Genomic DNA, 18,245 nt, shown 5'->3' with positions numbered 1-18,245 from the left:
CGGCTGTGCGTGCCGTGCCAAGACGGGCCAAGCCGGGCCGGGCTGGGCGGCCGCGTCTGATGCACAGAAGCTGCTTTTTTCTTCCTGCCTGCAGCGCCACAGCTTGTGAAGGAGCAGAGCAGAGCCGAGCGGAGAGGAGAGGAGAGGAGCGTTGGAGCCTGCCTGCTTCTCGCCTGTCTGTCTGCAAAGTGCTGCTTGCTTGCACCCCGGTGCTTGCTCAGAGAGGCTGCGTTCGGCTCCGGCTGCCACTGCAACCCCGGCCCCATTCATTCCGCCGGCTACCATGCGAGATCATGGCCGCCTTCGGGCTTCTGAGCTATGAGCAGAGACCGCTGAAGCGCCCCCGGCTCGGGCCGCCCGACGTCTACCCGCAGGACCCCAAGCAGAAGGAGGTGAGGGCGGCCAAGGCCTCTTGGGGCCAACGGAGAAGGTCTGGCCGGGTGGGGAGGGACACCGGGGACCCCCCACCCCTACCCCAAACCCCAGCGATCGAGGCCCCGCGGTTGTCACGGCCGGTGCGCGCGCGCGCGCTTCTCGCCCGGGGCCCGGCTCTCGCCTCCTGCGATCGGGCCTGCTGGCCCGCTGCGCCCGAACGGGTTGCCCTGATTCGAACCCCATCGCCCCGCTTTCCCGCTGCTGCTCCCCGGCTGGGTGCTTCTCGCCGCAGCCGCGGTGAAGGCTCGTAAACTTTTTGAGCAATGTGGGCATGCCTTGCACCCGACACCCGGCTGGTTTTCTTTCCACCCATAAAGCGTGGAGGGTGGAGGGCACCCAGGGGTGCATGTGGTGGGGTGCATGTGTGTGTGTGTGTGTGTGTGTGTGTGTGTGTGTGTGTGTATGTAGGGTGTCTTTTCTGTTCACATGCTCCTGTCTGCCACTTGCAAGTCTTTTTTTCCTACAGGCGACCTATCATTTCTCTTTGGGGAACGTTACTTCGTCCTGCACCCCCTTTTGAGAAAGAATCAATAGGATGGGGGGGGAGGGAAACAGTGATTTGGGTCCCTAGAGGCGATTGGGCTTAATTGCTGGAGGCTGTTTTCTAGATGTAAAAAACTGGCGTGTTACCTTGGAGGGGAATAGGTCCCAGGATTGCCAGAGTCCTCGGAATGGAATTAATTGGCGACACCTCCACTCCCCCTCCAGATCTGCTCTTTTTCAAAGGCCAGGGTAACCATGGCATTCTGCAGCCCTGCCTGTGTTTGTCAGTAGTTAACAAGTAATTATATAACAACTCTCCAGTTATAATGATCACCCCTGGCTTCACAATTTGTCCTGGGAGTTACTTTATTATTATTATTATTTTTTCCTTTATATGAGATCACCTGCTCCCCAGCTGGGTGTGATTTTTTTGCCAACTGCAGCCCACCCTTTTAGAGCTTTCGAACTTCTTTTTCTGGGTGTCTCAGACCCCGCTATTAAAACTTCACAGGCCTTTGCTGGAGAGATGGCATAAGGTTTATTAAGGTTCTTGCCTTGTAGGAAACTAACCCTGGTTCAATCACCAGCACCGCATATAGTCCCCCCAGTCTCATCAAGAGTTATTTCTGAGGGAGTACAGATTCAGGAGTAAAGTATGAGTACTGCTGGGTGTGCCATTTCCCCCTCCCCCCCAAAAAAAAAGAAACCCCAAGTTTAGAAATGCCAGGTTGGTGGGCTTGGTCCCAAAGATTTAGGATTTTGTAGAAATGTCAGTTTTAACTTGAGCAGAAGCTTCTTCCTAAAGAGGTTTTTGTTAATGGCTGCAGTGGGCTTGCTGCCGCTTACCAACTACTGGAGGTTTCACACCCAGAACTCATAGGGCTTTGGCACCTTCAAGCAGTCCTTGGGCTGCAGGCTGGGAAGGTTTCACAGGTGGTTCTCAGCAGAGACTGCAGCTGGGGGAGTTGGATGAGATTCTGCTGGGTTCTTATCTCTTTACCTCCCTCCCTGAAGTTAATTGTTCAGGGATGGAAACAGCTCAAGCCAAGTATTTAGTTAAAAACTTCAAGAAAAAAAGAAAAAGGTCAGAACCTCTTGTAGTTGTTATGTGGGGTCAGGACAAAGGTTTGGTGGATTGATCGCATCTCCGACTTCGGGTGTGGTGGTCTGGGGTGCTCTGAGAGTAGAGCATTAATTCTTCAGGTGGACATTCCATTCGTTCAGGATTGGGCCCTCTCTGGTCCTAGAAAAAATAATTTTGGGTGTGGTGGAGATAGCTCAAGGGCTCATGTGCAGAATGCCCGGTTGGACTCTGCTTATTTCTCTTTCCTCTTTTTAGCAGCACTATGTTGCTAGACCCCTAATATTGAACCTTGAGGCCTGGTTAGCTAGTGTCATCACTGGAAGGGGACTCCAGGACACTGAACTCCAGCTGCTTGGTAGAGGCTTCACAGACCTACTCCACAACCCCCATCATCTGCTCTTTGGGGGAGATTGTCACACATCGTGGTTTCCATCCCTTCGGGCCACCTCCCCAGCCTTTCACCTACTTTGATGCTAGTGTTTTCATCTACTTCATGTTTTCTAAATGGTAGGGCATGTGATGTCAGGGATTTGGTGTGATGGGCCTATTGCTGTGTGTGTGTGTGTGTTCCTGTGCATATGCATAAAATATATGTTTATATCTAGTTAAGTGCTTTTCAAAATGGTGTTTGTTTACACACGTGTGTCGTTGTTTGGGACCAGGCTGTCAGACATTTAAATGTGTCACCTGTGACAAGCTACAGTTGATCCTATGTTCCAGGAGAGATTTCTTCTTATGGTGGGAGAAAGATGCTGCTTCCAAGGAAGTAGGGGGACTCCAAGTGGGATCCCCATGACCTGGGCTTAGATTTTGGCCTAGCCTCTTTGAAGTGGTGTAGCCTTGGGCAAGTTGCATAATTTCTTCTTCTTCTTCTTCTTCTTCTTCTTCTTCTTCTTCTTCTTCTTCTTCTTCTTCTTCTTTTCTTCTTCTCTTCTTCTTCTTCTTCTTTTTCTTCTTCTTCTTCGTGAACTCTTGCTCTGCAATCAGGGATCACTCTTGGCACTGCTTGGGGGATGATATGGGATGCCAGTGCTTGAACCCAGGTTGGTTGCATGCAAGGCAACTGCCCTATCCTGCTGGGCTATCACTGCAGCCCCAAGTTGCATAACTTCAGCTTCATAAATTCCAGTAAGACTGAATTGGTAGTCCTGGTTCTAAGTGAGAAAAACCTCAGAAGGAACTACCATATTTCACCCTATAATTGCCATACTCATCTCCCCCTGTTTGTCAGTTAAACCCAACTGATTTTTTTAAAGCTTCACATATCAAAAAAAAAAAAAAAGACTTTGTAAAACAAAGAATTCTGTGGGGTTGGGTGGAGCATGAAGAGGGTGCTTGCCTTGCCTTGAACCTGACCTGGGTTCAATCCCTGGTACTCCATAGGGTCCTCTAAGCTGCCAGGAGTAATTCCAGAGTTAGAGCTAGGAACAACCCCTGAGCACTGCCTGGTGTGACTCAAAAACAAACAAACAAACAAACAAAAGATAAAAGGAAAAATTGAATAGAAAAATATCTGAGAATGGTTGTGTAAAGAGATGTAGCATTGTGAACTGTTGTGTTTGTGCTTGCTCTGGTCTGGGTGGGAGGCAGGTGGTGGGCTTGTGGTATTGGTACTCACACCCACAGCCTCACACCAGGACACTGATCCTTTATGACAATTTTTCTTTTTCTTTGGGTCACACCCTGAGATGCTCAGGGGTTACTTCTGGCTCTACATTCAGGAACTATTTCTGGTGGTGCTTAGGGGGACAATATGAGATATCAGGGATCAAAGCCAGGTTGGCTGCGTGCAAGGCAAGTGTGCTACTTGCTGTACTATCTCTCTGCCTCAGTGACAGTTTTTTAAAGTCCCATTTAAAAACAAATTATATGAGGCTAGGACTCACCATTTTAGGAGCCACCATTTCATGGAGCCTACCAGTCAATGGATCCCTCCTGTCATGCCTCCCTGCACCTCCTCAGAACTTTCCTTCCTGGGGCTGGAGAGATAGCATGGAGGTATAGGGTATTTACCTTGCATGCAGAAGGACGGTGGCTCGAATTCCGGCATCCCATATGTTCCCCTGAGCCTGCCAGGAGCGATTTCCGAGTGTAGAGCTAGGAGTAAACCCTGAGCGCTGCTGGGTGTGACTCAAAAACCAAAATAAAAAAAAAAAAGAACCTTCCTTCCTCTGAACAGGGGTCCTTCAGTAACTCTCCTTCCCTACCTCAACACTTTGAAAGTTCCATCTTTTCAAAGTGAAATCCTGAGCACAAAAATAGGAACAGCCCCTGAATTCTACTGGGTGTAACCCAAACTTTATCTTTTCTTCTTTATCTCTCTTTCTTTCCCCCTGCAACAAAAGTCTCAGGTACCAAAGAGATAGTAAACCAGGTAGGGAACTTCCCTTGTACATAAATGACCCAGGTTCATTTATGACCTAAACCCCACCAGGTGTAACTCCAAAAATCCAAAAAAATAAAACTACACAAATCACTAATATCCGTCTATTACTAAATGAACCACCAACTCACCACACAGACTGAGCCTTAGTGACATCATCAATCATTCGCAGTTCAGTTGATCACACAACCCACCCACACATACAGTACTATATATATGTATGTATGTATGTATGTATGTATGTATGTATGTATGTATGTATATAAAACACAGTTTTCCATTATAATATGTCATGAACACTTCAAAAATCTGGATTGTGATGCCAATGCAAGTCTTGTTTGTGAGGCCCTGGTTTCCACTACAAATGCAAAAAAAAAATTTTTTTTTTGACCATTCATAAACTCCAAAATAAATGAGCTACCCTATTTTAAAATAATACTCGCCAGAATGATAGCACAGTGGCGTTTGCCTTGCAAGCAGCCAACCCAGGACCTAAGGTGGTTGGTTTGAATCCCGGCGTCCCATATGTCCCCCCTGCCTGCCAGGAGCTATTTCTGAGCAGATAGTCAGGAGTAACACCTGAGCGCCACCGGGTGTGGCCCAAAAATCAAAAACAAAAACAAAAAAACAAAAAAACAAAAACCTCAAGTTATCATGGAACAATCATTAGCTAAGAACCACTGGCTAGCTGCAAGACAGTCTTTGCTTCAGTACTGATTGTATCTAATCTTGAAGCCTAGTCATGCATGCACACCCGTCCATCCTGAGCACCTTCACCTGGCTTTGAATCCCTATTCACCTGCCAACTGTGCCTGTTTGCTTGCAATTCAGTGTTCCTCTTGCAGAGCTGGCCCTGGTGTGGCCTTCCTGTGGCTCTGCAAGAGTGGATTCTGCCAATCTAGAGAAGCAGCCACTAAGTCTGAGACTCATCACACCCAACACTGGTACCTTCAGCTGCTTCCTCTTTAGAGGGAACTGAGCCCCCTGTGCCCCTTTTCAGGTCTTTGCTATTCAGGGTTGGTCTTCCTGTAACCAACAGGGAAGGAGGAGCTATTTATGGAGCCCTGAAGTTATTTTTCAGCAACTTGTGAGGATGGGAATATATGAATGGGATGAAGGTGGAGATGGTGATGGTGGTGGTACTGAGGGAGCAAAGGAAAGTGCTGGACATCCACTGGGGGTGTGGTGGGGGGACTCTGAGGCTATAGGTGGAATTCAACACCTGAGGGAGGAAGGAATGTTATCTGTGGGGTGCCTCGGGGGAACAGACAGGCTGTAGATGCCTGGATCTGAGCAGGGGTTGCCCTGATGGCCATGAGGGTGCCCTGCTCCAGGACAAGGCCAGCGCAGGGAGGGCACAGCACTCTGCAGAACCCACATTACTTTTGTTTGCCCTGAGCTAGCTTTTCCTATAAGCATCTGCAGGTGATCTGCAGGCCCCGAGGCCCTGCTTTGAGAATCTGACCCAGAGAGGGCCAGTGGGATGGAGAGATTAGCCTTGTTTGGCCTGACCTGGGCTCATTGGCCCTCTGTAGGGTCTGAGCACAGGAAGCCACATTCTCAGACCCCAGGTTCTATTCAACCCAGGAGTTATGTATACATACGCCAGACCTGGGCCCGCTCTGTGGAGGTCTGTATGGTTTCCTTACCCGGATGGAACTCCACCCTCTCCCCCTAGCCTCCTAGCCTGTTTGTACCCCATCTCCCTGCTGGAATGGAAGTCACTCCAAGTTCTTCCTCCTGGACTTACTGGGAAGAGAAAGGAGCTTTAAATGGGGGGCATGGAGCCCCAAATCAAGCACCATTGTTATTAATATCCCTCTCCTGGGATCCCCTTGGTCTTGAACTAACTATGGCCCACTGGGCCCTCAGGCCTAGCTCTATACCTCTCTCTAGTTTACACCCTACCCCTGGCTGTGCGGTGACACCTCTGCCCCCCTTCTGTGCCAGGCTTTCCCATTTGCCTTTATTTGGCCCAAACTCCTTTTTGTGGGGGTGGGAAAATGGAGCCCTGTGACCTCTTTCTTCTCTGCTTTCTTCACTTGTGTTGGGAGCCAGACTGGTCTCTGTCTAATGTCAGCTTGTCTGGTTGTTCTCATTCACCTAGATCTGCTGCTGGACACCTCCCTTCCTTGTCCCCCCTTCATGCTCTGTAATGCAGGCCTGTCTCTGGTCCTCAAGCTCAGTGAGGACCTGCCTGGGGTCTGTGATTAGACTCATCCAATTGAGTTAGGTTTGTGAAGAAACAAGCAGAACTCACATAGTGCTCCCGACGAACAGTTGTTCGTTGACTGGCCCAGTGTGCTCATTTTATTTTGGTAGTGCTTCATTCTTATTAGCATTTAAAACTCCTCAAACGCAGAAATGCTCCTTTTGGAGACTGGGGAGATAGGGTGAGGGGTGTAAGAATTGGTTTCTTTATAATCTTGGCGAGGGAATGTGTTGGAGAGGAGGACCAGACAACTGGTGCTTGGGAGAAAATTGGGATCAGTTGGTTGGCTCATGGCCATGCAGGAGCCCTCCTTCCCTGTTCTGGGAGAGTGTGTCCTCCTTAGGCTGGAGGCCTTCAGTCAGAGGGCTGGCATTTTCCAGCTGTTCCCTGAACCTTGAGGCCAAGGAGGAGTATGGAAGTCCTTGTTCTTTCCTGGAGTACCCCCCCCCTCACTGCCAGATACTTCTGCAAATTGCTGAGAATGGTCTGGGCTCCACCCCAGCTGTGCTGAGTCCAGGACTTGGGGGGGAATTTGCATTAGAAACCACCTTCTCAAACTCTATAAACCTAATGTTAGACTAGAGGTCCTCAAACTACTTTAGCCTGATAAGTCCCCCTTTCCAGAAATGAACTGTTTCAGTCTCCCAATTTCCCAAATTACACGTATGGCTGCAATTGTAAACCCGCCCCCCACCCCAACTTTCCAGTCCCCCATCCCAGGAATCAATCTGGCCCACTTTAGGAAAGATTAATGGCTCTATCTGAAGAGAACATTTTAAACTTGGCACTCTTTTCTTCCTACATGACCTCTACTCTTAGATGTCTTCTTTTTTTATTTTTTTTTTTGGTTTTTGGGCCACACCCGTTTGACGCTCAGGGGTTACTCCTGGCTATGTGCTCAGAAATCGCCCCTGGCTTGGGGGGACCATATGGGACGCCGGGGGATCGAACCGCGGTCCGTTCCTTGGTAGCGCTTACAAGGCAGACACCTTATCTCCAGCGCCACCTTCCTGGCCCCTGGATGTCTTCTTTATACAACTTCATGAGCTGGAGTGTCGGTATCACATAGTACTGGGAACTTCATTTTCTTTTCTCGCTGACCTTACTCTGGAGGTGTCTAAAGGCCACTCCAACCCTCTGACTATTTCGTGATTGACCATGGGGCCAGAGACATGCTAGAACCATGTCAGAAATGTGTTGGGTGTTCTATCACCCGATGAATGGGTGGTTCCTGGCACCATCAAAAAATTCAGTACTGGTGCCTGGCAACCTGGCACTATTGGTTTCAGTGATGCTGGGGGCCTACAGGGACACCGCAGTAATTATCAGGGGTCTCCAGGGCCATTCCCTGAAGTGCTTAAGAAATAATGTAGTATTGAGAATGGAATTCAGGGCCTTGCTTTGGAGGGGGGGGGGCAGTGTCCCGGATTCCCTGAAGTTCTGTTCGTACCTCCATGGTTCTCAGCACTAGCTTGTTTTCTTTGTAAGAGTTACATGGTGAAGAGTTGAATAACTGGCCATGGTCTTGAAATAACTATTGCTCTCTCTTGTGCTCCCTGGTCTAAATTGGGGTGTAGGGTTGTTGCCCTCACCTTGTCAGCAAGGTTCACTTTGAGTGTGTTCTGTGTCTGGGCTCTCCACTAGCCTCTTGTAATGCTTTTACTTAGGGATGCAGCCACTATTCTTGAGCTGTGCGGGGCTATTTATTCTCATGCTGACTGCTGCCCATGAAGTGAGGTCTGGAAGGGCAGCTGTGGTGGGCAGCATGAAGCAGACTTCCTTGGGGGTGTGCCCGGAGAGTTAGAACAAAGCAGAGTTGAGAGAGGCAGTGAGCCCAAAACTTCTCGAACTGTGATGCTTTCTTCTGAAACTCTTCTCTAATAGGTTGACATCCGTGTGAGCCACCAGTGGCTCACACCTACATGTAGTTTAAAGAAAACAAATGATAGTACAATAATGAGCGCCTGAATCTTGATTTTTTTTTTTTTGATACTCTGGCCAGAGTTCTTCGAATTTAGAGAGAAGTTGAGTTAATTTGGGGGAGACTGTTAATTGGCTCAGCTTGTTGTTGTTTGGCCATTTCTGAAGCTAGATAAGGAGGGGAGTTTATGCTCCTTCTTGCCCCCCCCCACTTAAATAATTAAGAAAAATGGCAAGTTACAAAAGAGCATGATTTCTGCTTCAAAAATAAATGTATCTGTATGCATAATCTGGGCCAGATTATTATCCACACACAAACCGTTGTTATCTCTGAACCTGGATGGGTGGCTTTCTTTTGGTACTGATTAGCAGTGGAAGGCTTCAGCCATTGGTACCTGGAGCAGGCGAAAGCCCAGTAGGTGGTGCATTGGCATGGGGGAGGAGGAGGAAAGCATGAACTTGGGGGAGCCTGGTATGGTCAATGGGGTAGGTGGAGCTGGGTCCAGGCTATGCTGTGAGTGTTCAGCTCTGCCATTTGGACTATGCATTGGGGGGAGGGGGGGCAGGGCTGGCAGAAAAAGGACTTTTCATGCCTGCATGACCCTCAATATGGCTGCCATAAACCTCCAATGGTGGGGGATGGGGCAGGGAGCTAGCTGTGTTCAGTGTTTCTTCCCTCCCACAAATCCACCAAGTCAAGCTTCTGGGCACTGTGACATGTGAGCAAGTGCCCACTGGGAATCCACTGTGATCATGGAGGCTTGTCAGCTGCTAGTAGCTGGGAATGGGGTTCAGGTCTGGAGAGCTTACTTTGAGGAAATGGGCCGATGCTCCAATTTAGGGCTTTCAGCTTTTGTTTAAAAGCTAGTAGTCACATCCTTAGCAGTTGCCCTTTGTAGACCCCAGGCTCAATGAGTGACTGTGTGGTCATTCAGATCCACTAAGTTGCTTCTCAAGGTTGCCTTTTGGGCAAAGAGATGAATGGGTTGTTTTTATTTCTTTCACTTTTGGGCTACATCCGGTGATTTTCAGGGGTTACTCCTGGCTCTGTACCAAGGAATCACTCCAGACGATGTTAGAGGGGCCATATAGGGTGCTAATATAGGGGATCTAACCTTGGCTGCGTGCAAGTCTTGTGCCCTACCCACTGTTCTATCGCTCCAGCTCCTGAGAGTGAGTAGGTTTAAAGAGCAGCAGCTTCTCCCTCATGCAAGGCACAGGAATTGGGTGCTCAACTTGAGTGATATGGCTCCCCACTTCCCATCTTTGAGGTCGCCATCTTTGGCTACAGCGGTGGATAGAAAGTCAGTGCTGGTCTCCCTTGTGTATCATGATGATTGTGTCATTGGACTTTAAACACAAATGCCACTGCCCAAGTGGGTCTGAGCCATGGTTGGGCCAGTGGTCAGTTTCCTGGGCCCAAGGCAGCCTCTGTTGTCATGGTGCTCCCCACTTCTCAGTACCCACAAAGCCTCACTGCAGGAGTCCTTCCTCCCCCCACCTCCCAGAGACAGCACATTCCCAGCGCCCTCTTCCTCTTCCTGAGATCAGTGGCTCTCTGTGGCATGGAGTCCCCATCAGAGCCTGAGGGGGTGCAGGAGGGACCCTTCCCTGAGCCCCATTTCTAGGAATGAATTTTCTGTAGAAATGAATGTTTGATGGGGCTGGAGAGAGATGCAGAGACACTGTGTGAAGGGTGCCTTGCAGGGTGGGATGAGGGACAGGATTCAGTCGTGTTCACTGCATCACTGGCTTGTCAGTGCAGACCTGGGCCAAGCCCTGGGAGGGAGCCTCAACTTGTTCTTACAGCTTGTGGGGGGCACCCTTCTATACGAAACCTTGGCTTTTCCCACCTGCATGTCTTTCTGCTCTTCCATACTGTGCATCTGAAGGCACTGAGTGGTTGCTGCCCAGTCAGACTGGAAAATGCTATGAAAATGCTTCCTGGTCAAGGTTTTCATCCTGCAAGCCTTGGCATCCAGGCTTTGTGTGTCAGAGATCTTCCCTGGGCATATTTTTATCTGGCTTGGGGTACTGCCTGGCTTTCAGGCTGCTCTATTGGAGGTGCAGAGGTTGGGGCAGCCCTCCATCTGGGCCCTACTGTGGTCTCCAGCACCCCAGCCTCAAGAGGGGAGTCTTAATATGAGAGACACAGGCTTCCTTCTGCTTCTCAGTGGAACTTAATGGTGTGCTGGAGACAAGTTCCCACCTGCTGTACTATCTCCAGAAAGCTTTCCCTTTTAACGAACAGTCAACTCTCTCCCCCCCCCCCCCCACCCCTCCTAAACACTTGTGGAAAGAGTGACAGGTTTTTAACATTTTGGCAGCTCTCCTTAACTTCTGTGCTGCCGTGATTATTTCCTCATTTCGCCAACTGCCGGAGGTTGTGTTGAAGAAAGAAAAATCAGGCCTTACACTGGTGTATGATTGGATCTAGGTGACTTTGTCACTGGAGAACCCTGAGGACTTCCCAGAGTTGAATGGGCCTGGGACAGACCATGGAGGAACCTAGGAATGCACCCAGGTAGAGGAAGCTGGGATCAGTTTGTAATCTTTCCTTCTGGTGTGTTTTACAACAAAGGCCTCCAGGACTCTGTAGGGTGGAAATGAGGTCTGGATGTTGGGGATCAGGGTGCTTAGTCATGCTCCTGATGCTCTCTCACTTTCCGTGCTCACGCACTCTGCTGTGCACCTGTGGATGAGTACTTGCAGGTGGTCGATTCTGCCACTTAATTTTTTTGTTTTGTTTTTGGGCCCCACCCAGCTGTGCTTAGGGGTTACTCCTGGCTCTGCACTCAGAAATTGCTCCTGGCAGGCTCAGGGGACCATATGGGATGCCGGGGATTGAACCTGTGTCCATCTGAGATTGGCAGCATGCAAGGCAAAAATGCCCTACCGCTGTGCTATCACTCCAGCCCCTTTGCCACTGAATCTTTTTTTTTTTTTTTTTTTTTTTTGGTTTTTGGGCCACACCCGGCGGTGCTCAGGGGTTACTCCTGTCTGTCTGCTCAGAAATAGCTCCTGGCAGGCACGGGGACCATATGGGACACCGGGATTCAAACCAACCACCTTTGGTTCTGGATCAGCTGCTTGCAAGGCAAACGCTGCTGTGCTATCTCTCCGGGCCCTGCCACTGAATCTTGAAGTTTGTGGGTTGGGAGTGTGGGTGAAGCGGGAGATGACCGCCTTGCAGTGTGGGACATTGCAGGCGAGAGAAGGGTCTCTTGGTTTTAGGGGTGACATGTCCCAGAGATGGGAGCTTCATGGCTTCCACCAGGGAGATGGGGGAGATAGGGCTGGTATGGGCAACCCCGAACATCTCTCCCTGCTGTCCTCCCCAACTCCCCAGCCCTGTTCATTAATTAGCCTCAGAGCTGGTGGCCTTGAGAACTTTCGATAGCAGTTAAAAACTAATCAAGATCTTTTCCCACTAGCTAACAAACACCCTTCTTATTTGTGGCCTGTGATTCAGTCATATTCATGATAGGAGTTCCAGCACCATAAACTCCCTTCGCCACATGACCCTTTTAAAATTTTATTTTATTCTCTCCTCTCCTCTCCCTATTCTTTGGTCTTACAGGCCATTGGGATTTTGTGCAAAGCAGTTGGTTTACATACTTTTTGGGAATGTTTTGGGCCATACACAATGGTGCTCAGGTCTTCCTTTTGGCTCTGTGCTTAGGGATCACTCTAGCAGGACATGGGGTTACATATGGGATATTGGGGGCCAGAGAGATAGCATTTAGGTAAGGTGTTTGTTTTGCATGCAGAAGGTCATTGGTTCGAATCCCGGCATCCCATATGATCCCCCGAGCCTGCCAGGAGCGATTTCTGAGCGTAGAGCTAGGAGTAACCCCTGAGCACTGCCGGGTGTGACTCAAAAAACCAACCCCCCCCAAAAAAAAAACCATATGGGATACTGGGAATTGAGGAGGATGGCCACATGCAAAGCAAGCACCTCATCTGATGTCCTATCTCTCTGGCCCACATAATGGTATGGAGGTTTTAGTGGGAACACTCCTGAATTGCTGAAGGTGAGGCCTGGAGTGTTGGGATCGAACCCAGTACCTTGCATGTGGAAGGCATCTAGGCTCTCCCTCTTCCCAGCCCTCAGTCCCTGCCCAGGCTCAGATGGTTCCTTAAAGATCCACATAGTGCTCTTAACTGACAGTGTACAAGGTATTTTGGGGGTCGGCTGTTTGGACCCTTGTCAGGTTGAAACATAATTTTTGCTCCCTCTTGTGCAAAAAAAAAATATTGGGAAGAAGAATAAAACAATGATTGTGAATTGGAGCCATTATTTACAGTTGGAGATGACACACTTAAATGTCTTTTTAAGTCATTATTAAATCATTAAAAATGATATGCGAGTTATATTTTTGTTCCCGATGTGCATGGCTCTCCATACATACCTCCCACTGAGTGGGGTGATGGGGGTGGTGGAGACAAGAAATAGAAGCCTGCTATCTGTCCGTTCTAGAACAGCGCTGCTCAAAATAATCTGTGGTGGAGGGCCAGTTTAAAAAAAAATTAATTGTCAATCTGTTGCGGACCGATATAACTCAGTGACAGAAATGAATTACTAGGAAAATGAAAAGTTGCTAGATTATAGTGGCCATGTCCAATGGCAGATAAAAGCGCTGGGCTGGGGAGATGGCCTGCCCCCCTGCCCCCACCCCCACCCCCAGCTGCCAACACAGCTGGGTGTGGCTTGGAAGCCAAGTTCCCACCTTCTTTTTTCATGACTTGCACACATTTCTCTTTTGTGGAGGTGGAGGGAACCTCCCGTGAGCTTTTCTGGAGACCTCAGACACCCCACTGGAGATGCTTAACCAACTACAGATGCTTGACGGGGCTCAGTGCAGGAGCTTGAGTTGTGGGGCTGGAGGGCCCGGAGTGTCAGGCCCACCAAGTCCACCTGGCAACCTTCAGGGCTGCACCTGGGGAGCTTGGGGGAGCTAACTGGGATCAAGCTAACTGCTGAGTTAGTCCCTGACCTCCCTCCCTCCTTTACTTCTTTTCCTCCTTCCTCCCTCCCTTCCCCTTCCCTTCCTATCTCCCTCTCTCCTTCCTTCCTCCCTCTCTCCTTCATTCTTCCCTTTCTCTCTCCCACCATCCCTCCTTTATTTCCTTCCCTCTCTTTCTTCCTCCTCCCCATCCCCTTTGATGTGGGAATGACCAGTGGTGGGGGTGCTGATGTGAGCGCTGCACAACACAGATCTTGCCAGATGTTCCTACATTGAGCACTAGTACTCACTGAGATGTGCTCATCTTTATCTATGCACTTACATGGGTTGGAGGGTTCCTCCTTAGTTGAGGTGTCCAAGGTACAGCTCAGGGAGGAGGAGCTCACAGTGCTTTGCAGGGCTTCACCCCTTATTGTGGTGCTTACACACATGTCTGCAGTGTGCCTTTGGGGTACTGGCTCCAGAGGTTGAAAACAATCTCATGGCTCCAGCTGTGACGAACACATGTAGGGCACCTGGAAATGTGACCAGCTGCTTGCAAGTGCCCAGATTTGTGCTGCCTGGGCCCAGAGCATGGAGGACAAGGTCCCCTAGTCTCTGCCAGGCCAATGTGCCTGGCTGGGTGCATACACTCTTGACTTGGCTACTACAACTCAGGTCTATCATGGAAATGATAGGAAACTGAGGCAAGGCAGGTCATTCAGTAGTGACCAAGGGAGGGAATTGAACAGGGTTTCCAAGTCTGTGAGAGCCTCAAACAATGGCTGCAGAAGAGCAATGCTGGGACTCGGGCATCACTACAGACACTAAATTGGTATGAGGAGTAGTTTCTGGGGATGCTTGGAGGTGGCTTCAAGTAGGGCTGGATTGGGATTGGCACTGTGGTACCCACTGGCCTCAGGGGAGGAGGGAGGAAGAAGGAGAGGTCCAGCGTGCTGGGGTGGAATGAGAGGTGCTAAGCTTTCTGCAGCCATTCCCCTTCCTCACACATTTACAAGACTTTGGTGATGGTGGGGTATACACAGCTTCCCTCAGCTCTCTGTGTCAGTTGTGGGGTCTGGGATGGAATGGAATGGGGGGTTTCGGAACTGGGGATTTGTCACAGGCCACAGATATGGGGCACCTTTGTTCTTTCTGTTCTAAGGTCCCCCAGCTCTGTGGGAGGCAGCTGGAGGACAAAGTGGAAAAATGGGGTTTGCTGGAGCCTTAGAGGATTTGCAGTGCAGAAATCATGTGTGTGGGGCCTGGATTGGGGGACTCTCCTGAGAAATCCAGCCTTTTGAAGAGACTCTGGGCAGAGCCTGCACTTGAAGGCCCTCCTGGTTGCTGTCTGATTATGCAAATCTACCAAGTTGGAGTCATTTTCTGCAGCGGTTCTCCCACAGGGTTTGCGAGGCGCATCCAGGTGTTGGCTGTTGGAGGGTGACATGCATTTGAATCTGATTTGAATATGAATTAATGGGATACAATTATTTAGATAAGAGCGGAATAAATGCAGGTATATTTAGATCTAATTGGAATCCCAGGCTCTCCCACTTTAAAATGGGGAGGAGGGTCAGCCTGGCTTAGGGAGGGATGGATAGATGGAGGAGGAGGCTAGGAATAGATAGACAGACTGAAAGAGGCCGGAGATGGAAGGAGACCAGGGAGGGATGAACAGAAAGGATGGTTCAAGGGTGGACAGATGGGAAGAAGGAGGTGATCAGAGGGAACTGACCCTCCCAGAGCGAAGTTCCTTGGTGCTTTGTGCAGGACATTTCTGTTGGTGTCTGCACAGTGATGCTGAAAGGGCCGAACCTGGTATTGGAGAGGTTGGGGCAAGATATACAACATCAGGGAGCATACTGACCTTGCATGTAATGATGTGAGTTTGCTCTTCAGCACCCTGAGAACTGTCAAGAATGGTCCTTGAGTACAGCAGGTTGTGGGCCCAAGACAAAACAAAACAAAACAAAAAGGCTGAAACTTCAGGGGCTTGTATTTGATCTTCAGCACTACCAGGTCCCCTGAGGAGGAAGTAGCTTTGGAACATGGAGTGTGACCCACCTGTGGGTCTCTCCTCAAGAAGATAGTGATCATTCTTATAATGCTGCTGCTGCTTTATTCCAGGTTTTTTCCCTCCTCCTTTTTTTTTTTTTTTTTTGTTTTGAGTTTTTGGGCTATGCTTATTCTTGACTGTTCTCAGGGATCACTTCTGGCTGTGCTCAAGGAACTCTATGGGGTGCTGGGATCAAACTGGAATTGGTCACATGCCAGGCAATGCTCTCCCTGCAGACCCTTCTATCTCTTGGACTCCATACTCCTATTTCAACAGATTCTGTGCCATTCATTTTGGTTCTGAGGCCAGCCCCAGCAATTTTCAGGGCTTTCTCTCAATTTTTAGTGTTTGAGTTTCACTCCCAGTAGTGCTGGGCTCAAATACAAAGGGGCTCAAGTGCTGGGGCCTCCTGAATACAAAGCCTGTGTGCCTGCCCTTTGCGCTGTCTCCCTAGCCCCCATTTTTATTTATTTATTTATTTTGGTTTTTGGGTCACACTCGGCAGCGCTCAGGGGTTACTCCTGGCTCTACGCTCAGAAATCGCTCCTGGCAGGCTCAGGGGACCATAGGGGATGGCGGGATTCAAACCAACCACCGACCTTCTAATTGTAAGGCAAATAAATGCCTTACCTCCATGCTATCTCTCCGCCCCCCCCCCCCCCATTTTTCTTTTTTAATTTTATATTTATTCCCTCTCACCCCATTTCATTTGTTGGTGCTGTGATAAAGGGGGCCACACACTCCTGGTTGAGTGACAAGCACATCAGATGCACGCTTGGGATGTTATTGTGGTTCTTACACACAGGATCATGATCCTTAGTTAGCTTTTGCACACATCTGGCTGTGTGTGGAGATTGTATCCTCTCTTGTAGCCCAGTCAGAGGAGCTGGGACCCTGCTGGGTACATGTGGGTGGTACTGGGGACCAGACATGTTTGCAGGGCAGGTACTTTTAATCATCAAGCCCTTTCTTGATCCTTGGCTCATTCTCAGAGATCTTAGCTTTTTGTTTGTCACAGTTCTGCATGCTGTCACCAGCCACTCTGTTTTTCTTGGAACTTGACATCTTTGGCCAGTGCTGCCCAGATTCATGTCACAGGAGAGAGAGCCAGCCTCCAGGTTAGGTTTCTGGGACCCACTCGGATCTCTGACTTGGGGTTTCACGACTCACAGGCTCTATTGCAGGTTTGATTCTCTTGATCCTTGTCACTTCCACCCACCTCTCAGCCTCAGTGTTTTCTCCTGTAAAATGTGTCCCCCACTGTCTCCAACCTTTGTCTGATAGGAGGAGATGATGGGGCCCTAAGGAGTGGCTGGGAGGCTGATGATGGTTTATCAGAAGCTGGAGTTTATGTCAAATCCCTGCCTGCCTTCTGAAGCACAGGGGTGACGAGGGGACAGGGGCGCAGAGCCCGGCCTTGGGGTCTGTTCCAGTTCTTCTGTGAGCAGTGATGGTTCTTATGGAGGGGAATATCGATAGCAGTGGAGAAGGGGGTGAGAAAGGGGATCGTTGCACACGTGGCTCTGGTGCAAATGCCTCCCTCAATGCCAAGGTAAGAATTAGGGGCAAGAGAAGTATTGAGTGGACTTTGCAGGGGATCCCTAGATAGGGAGGAAAGCAAAAGCAGCGGTTGCAAGTGGTCTGCAAGTGGTTCAGCTGTGATGGGGAAGCATATCTCTCTCTCTCTCTCTCTCTCTCTCTCTCTCTCTCTCTCTCTCTCTCTCTCTCTTTGGTTTTTGGGTCACACCCAGCAGCGCTCAGGGGGTACTCCTGGCTGTATGCTTAGAGATTGCTCCTGGCAGGTTTGGGGGACCACATGGGACTCCGGAATTCGAACCACCATCCTTCTACATGCAAGGCAAACACCTTACCTCCATGCTATCTCTCTGGCCCCAAGCATCTATCTTGACACCCCCCCTTAGAGAAGCTCCTTGACCCCCAACCCCATGCAGAGATCACTCCCCAGACTGGAGTACACACTTAGCACAGGTAGGTCTGAGCCCAGCACCAAAGGGACCCACTGTTTAGAAGCGGCCCAGACTGAAGTGGGTCCCCATGGATGCTGTTTGGGAGATAGATCAGCACCCTCTCCTGTGTTAGGGACTGCGCCTTTGCACAGGCCTTGGACTTTGGGGCTTGTGTCCTGGCCACTTTGGTAAATCCTGTGTGCCCAGTGTGGGCTGTTACTCCCACTCCTCAAGGGATCTCTGATCCTCATGGTCCAGAGAGCCTCCAGGGCAGGCACTCGCCCTAAAGCTTCTGGAAGCTTCTGCAGAAGGAGGCAGGTTGCTGGGATGCTTTTGGACCTGCCTTTAGTCTCCATGGTCTCAACTTGGTCGTGCTTGATATTTGGAGGTGCAGTGAACCTATGGGATCTGTCTTTCTTGAGTCACTCCCATACACCCCCATACATTCTTTGGCACCCACCGAGCCTTTTGCACTCCCTCTTCACACTCAGTCTTTTCCCCTTCTCTTATTCCTGTTTGCTGTACCCACATCCTTCCCTGGATTCTTTCTAGTGTCATGAAAACAGGCACATGGAGAAACCAAACCAAAACAAAGCTTAACCCAGAGAATTTGGGGGAGAGATAACGTAGAATATCTATGTATGCCTTGCATACAACCCACTCTGGCTTGATATGGCCTCCAGAGCCCCAGGACTGATCTCTGAGCTCAGAGCACAACTGGGTGTGCCCCCTCTAAAAATAACCCCAAACAGCCCT

General features: G+C 49.7%; 1 protein-coding gene across 1 annotated transcript in view; it reads left to right on the top strand.

Annotated features, from left to right (window-relative positions):
• Positions 1-240: 240 nt before the first annotated feature.
• Positions 241-18,245, top strand: part of MED12L (mediator complex subunit 12L) — a 294,127-nt gene continuing 276,122 nt past the window's right edge. The window contains 1 exon segment of the mRNA XM_049785377.1: positions 241-392. Within this exon segment, the coding sequence (XP_049641334.1) occupies positions 294-392 (99 nt within the window). The 5' untranslated portion in view covers positions 241-293.

The sequence above is a fragment of the Suncus etruscus genome, chromosome 13 (genome assembly GCF_024139225.1).
Source record: "Suncus etruscus isolate mSunEtr1 chromosome 13, mSunEtr1.pri.cur, whole genome shotgun sequence".
NCBI classification, from domain to species: Eukaryota; Metazoa; Chordata; class Mammalia; order Eulipotyphla; family Soricidae; genus Suncus; species Suncus etruscus.
The sequence above is the reverse complement of the archived record's forward strand: the minus strand, read 5'-3'. Positions and strand labels throughout refer to the sequence as shown.